At 32.6% G+C, this 4,181-nt stretch overlaps 1 protein-coding gene across 1 annotated transcript; it reads left to right on the top strand.

The window, feature by feature from the left end:
* Positions 1–465: 465 nt before the first annotated feature.
* Positions 466–2,000, top strand: LOC107433556 (leucoanthocyanidin dioxygenase). The gene is made up of 2 exons (XM_016044855.4): positions 466–1,108; positions 1,251–2,000. Exons 1-2 carry the CDS (start codon positions 603–605, stop codon positions 1,810–1,812), a joined length of 1,068 nt encoding a protein of 355 aa, XP_015900341.3. The 5' UTR covers positions 466–602; the 3' UTR covers positions 1,813–2,000.
* The last annotated feature ends 2,181 nt before the right edge of the window (positions 2,001–4,181 follow it).

Raw genomic sequence — 4,181 nt, 5'->3', positions numbered from 1 at the left:
ACAAATACTAACTTTCACTAATTACCATTAACAAACAATTGAATTAAGTAAATTATACACAATTTAGAAGAAAAAAATGAAAATAAAAAACAATACAGCACTAAATTTAATTGCTCTGGCATTATTGAAGGCTTATTTAAACAACGGTGACCAATATTTAAAAAAATATTTATAGATATTCATGTGGTGGATAAGAAATTAAGTGAAACATTTATAAGGAAAGATAATAAAGACGTACTAAATTAAATAATATTATGTTAAAAAAGTCTCAACTGAGGATAAAGTAGGAATCAAAAAGAGAAATGAGTTGACGTGGAGGGTTACAAGGTTACATAAGATAAATAAATGAAAAATATATACATAAAGTACGTAATAAAGAAAAATATATTTTTCCCAGTGGCAGGGGTCATGGCCACGTCAAGCCACAATGTGGCTCCGCTCCTTTATATAAACCATTGAAGAAGCAGCAAATTATCAACGCAAATTAGAGAAAACTCAGTGTCTTTGTCTAGTGGTTGAGGAAAAAAATTAAGCTTGAGAGACATATCAAAGAAAAAGAGAGACAGATTGAAACAAAAGAAAGAAGATTTTTGTTGACAAACATGGTAACTTTTGGTATTGTTCCAAGAGTTGAGACCTTGTCAAGCAGTGGGATTCAATCGATCCCAAAAGAGTATGTGAGACCCCAAGAAGAGCTTACCAGCATTGGTAATATCTTCGAGGAAGAGAAAAAAATAGAAGGTCCTCAAGTTCCAACAATCGACTTAAAAGACATTGACTCCATGGACGAAGCAGTAAGAGACAAATGCAAAGAGGAGTTGAAGAAAGCGGCCATGGATTGGGGTGTCATGCACCTTGTTAACCATGGAATTCCCGACGATCTCATCGAACGCGTCAAGAAAGCTGGCCAAGCTTTCTTCGACCAACCAATTGAAGAAAAAGAAAAATACGCAAACGATCAGGTTTCGGGGAAAATCCAAGGCTATGGAAGTAAGCTTGCTAATAATGCTAGCGGCCAGCTCGAATGGGAAGACTATTTCTTCCACCGTATTTATCCTGAAGACAAGCGAAACTTGTCCATCTGGCCCAGAACCCCTTCAGATTATATGTAAGTTTCCAAAATCTTAAAATCCGTTATCACCTAGGTCAACATATATCAAAATATATATATATATATATATATATATTTTTTTTGTTTCTTTTTATTTTTTTTTTTAATACTTTTTTATTTTATTTATTTTTTTATGCAGAGAGGCAACGAGCGAGTATGCGAGGCTACTGAGAGGACTAGCGACGAAGGTACTGTCCGTGCTATCCCTCGGTTTGGGACTTGAAGAAGGGAGATTAGAGAAGGAAGTGGGTGGTATGGAAGAACTTTTACTTCAGATGAAGATAAACTACTATCCAAAATGTCCGCAGCCAGAACTAGCTTTAGGTGTTGAAGCACATACTGATATAAGTGCACTCACTTTTATCCTCCACAATATGGTACCCGGCCTACAACTTTTCTACCAAGGAAATTGGGTTACAGCGAAATGTGTTCCCAACTCCATTATCATGCATATTGGAGATACCATTGAAATCTTGAGCAACAAGAAATACAAAAGCATTCTTCATAGAGGACTTGTGAACAAAGAGAAGGTTAGGATTTCTTGGGCTGTTTTCTGTGAACCGCCAAAGGATAAGATCATTCTGAAACCGCTGCCCGAGGTTGTTTCCGAGACTGAATCTCCGCTGTTTCCACCTCGCACTTTTGATCAGCACATTCAGCACAAGCTCTTCAGGAAGACTCGAGAGGAACTAATCACTTAATCCAAATAAGACATCTTGTTGATGATCTTTTTCATTATCTGTCGCTATTATTATTATTGTTGTTGCTGTTGTTATTAAATGTTGTGGCTGTGGTCGCTTCCTTTTGTTTGTTTTGGTCTTTCGGTTACTTTTATGCTATGTGGTTCTCTTTTCGTTGGAATAAATAGTTTTCATGGTCTTTTCTGATATGAATATATGTGTTATATATATCAAGTAATGGATGATCTTTTAGATGTACATTTTAATATTGGTATTTCTGGTAACGAATTTCTTACCCAAAGAAAAAAAAAAAATTGTACAAAAGGACAGTGAAAGTAGAATAAATAAGTACTTGTATTCGGACACACGTCCTAACAATTTTGTTGACTTTTGAATGTAGAAGACAAAAAAAACAAAAAAAAAAAAAATAGTTATGATGTTGTGCTCATATAAATATATATATATGTACATATATTCATTCATATTTATATACAATAGAAAAAAGATTTTTATTGTGCGAATATCCACAAAGAAGATAATTTTTATTATTTTTGTATATATTATTAACGATGATTTTATGTATAATATTGACGATGGTTTTTTTTCAAAAATCATTATTTTTGCAAACGTCTATAAGATAAAATAATAAAATGATGTGGACATCTATACCATAAAAACTCTCTCTCTCTCTCTATATATATATATATATATTTGTGTGTATATATACATAGAGTCTTTTTATGTGCGGACGTCCGTATTTTTTTATTACGTGGACGTTGCAGTATTTTTATTGTGTGGATGTCGGTGTATTTTTTTATTGTGTGGACGTCCACACCATAAAATTATTTTCTCTCCCTATATATGTGTGTGTGTGTGTGTGTGTGTGTGTATAAGGATCATTAAGAACGGGGACAAAGTCATCAGTAAGACAGTATCCAACAACTCATGCATATAGCAACGAAGGGTGCATATCACAACAACCTGAAGCAAAAGATGCTATAAAATGGGTCATCTTACTGGTGCTGGAAAATCTAGATCAGAAACAAAGGGCATAAACCTAGGATGGTGATTAATAAGAGTATTCCTAACCCTTTGAAACAAAAAGCATTCCTCAATAAGGTGGTAGTGAGAGTCATAAATGAGGCTAAATGCATGATTGCAATCATAGCACCCACAATCGGCGGCAAAGACATAGGTTTCAAAGGTTGCCATCAATTCAAAGGCCCACATGATGAAAGCAAAACATCCAACTCCAAGATATAAACAAGCTTGCCACTTTTCGAAATAATTCCTTTGTTTTATCGGAAACAACTGCTCCCAATGGTAATTCTTTAGAATGAATATTAAATTAATATGGTTTATATATTGTCAAAGTGAATATCTACATTTAAAAATCCATTAGATATTTGAAGTTTTATTACAAGCAAATTTTTTCTTAGAGATTAGACCCTTTTTTTCAAAAAGAAAAGAAAAGAAATAATAAAATATATATTTAATTAATAGCCTTTACACATGTTAACATTGCATAAGAATAATTTCAGAATTAGTTGTACATTTATAGAATTAGTTCTTAGGATGGAATTTGTTTATACACGTGGTATAACTTACTTTCTATTAGTTTTGTATTCATCAGATTGGCACAGACACATCTCAGATCCATGGTTCAAATATCAGGAAAATTTTTCTTCCCCAAAATTTGTATTAGAAAAATTTTTTAGCTGCAGTTTCTTTTGTATAAAACTTTTTTTTTTTTCAGCCCCTTCCAACTTTTATGTGAAACTTTGTTGCTATATTATTATTTTGGCAGAAATCATTTTTATTTTTATTTTTTACTTGCTAACAGCTTTCATTGGAACATGTTTAACTCCAGAATTCATTTTTAAATCTTGAAACCAACTGTTTGGAAAATATCTCAGTTGTTAAGAAAGTGATTGACTATTTTTACATTTGAGCCATCACCATTTCACACCTAAACAATATGGAATTGGACATCAGGTAGTCTACCAGTGTCTTCCATTTACCCACACTGGTTGTAACAAGTCACTCCGGTGTATTGTTAATTGATCTTACTATTTCTTGCATCGCATTCTTTAAAAGCTCAAAGGTCAATGGTTTTGTCAACATATAAGATAATGGTTTTCGAGTTATATTTTATAAGAGTGAAAATTATTGACTATTGTAAGTTTCTAGTTGTTTGATCAAGATGTTTGATACATTAAACTATTAATTTGATCTCACTCTTTGTTTGACTTGCAAATAAGAAAATCACTGATCTTTCAAAAGACCTACTATATATATAGATATTGGGGGTATATTGATATGTTAAGTGCTAAATGTATCATTTCAAATTTATTATTAACATAAGATAGGAATTAGGTTCTTAGCAGGTT

This window comes from Ziziphus jujuba, chromosome 6, assembly GCF_031755915.1.
Source record: "Ziziphus jujuba cultivar Dongzao chromosome 6, ASM3175591v1".
Lineage (NCBI taxonomy): Eukaryota > Viridiplantae > Streptophyta > Magnoliopsida > Rosales > Rhamnaceae > Ziziphus > Ziziphus jujuba.
This window is presented reverse-complemented; position numbering and strand designations above follow the sequence as displayed.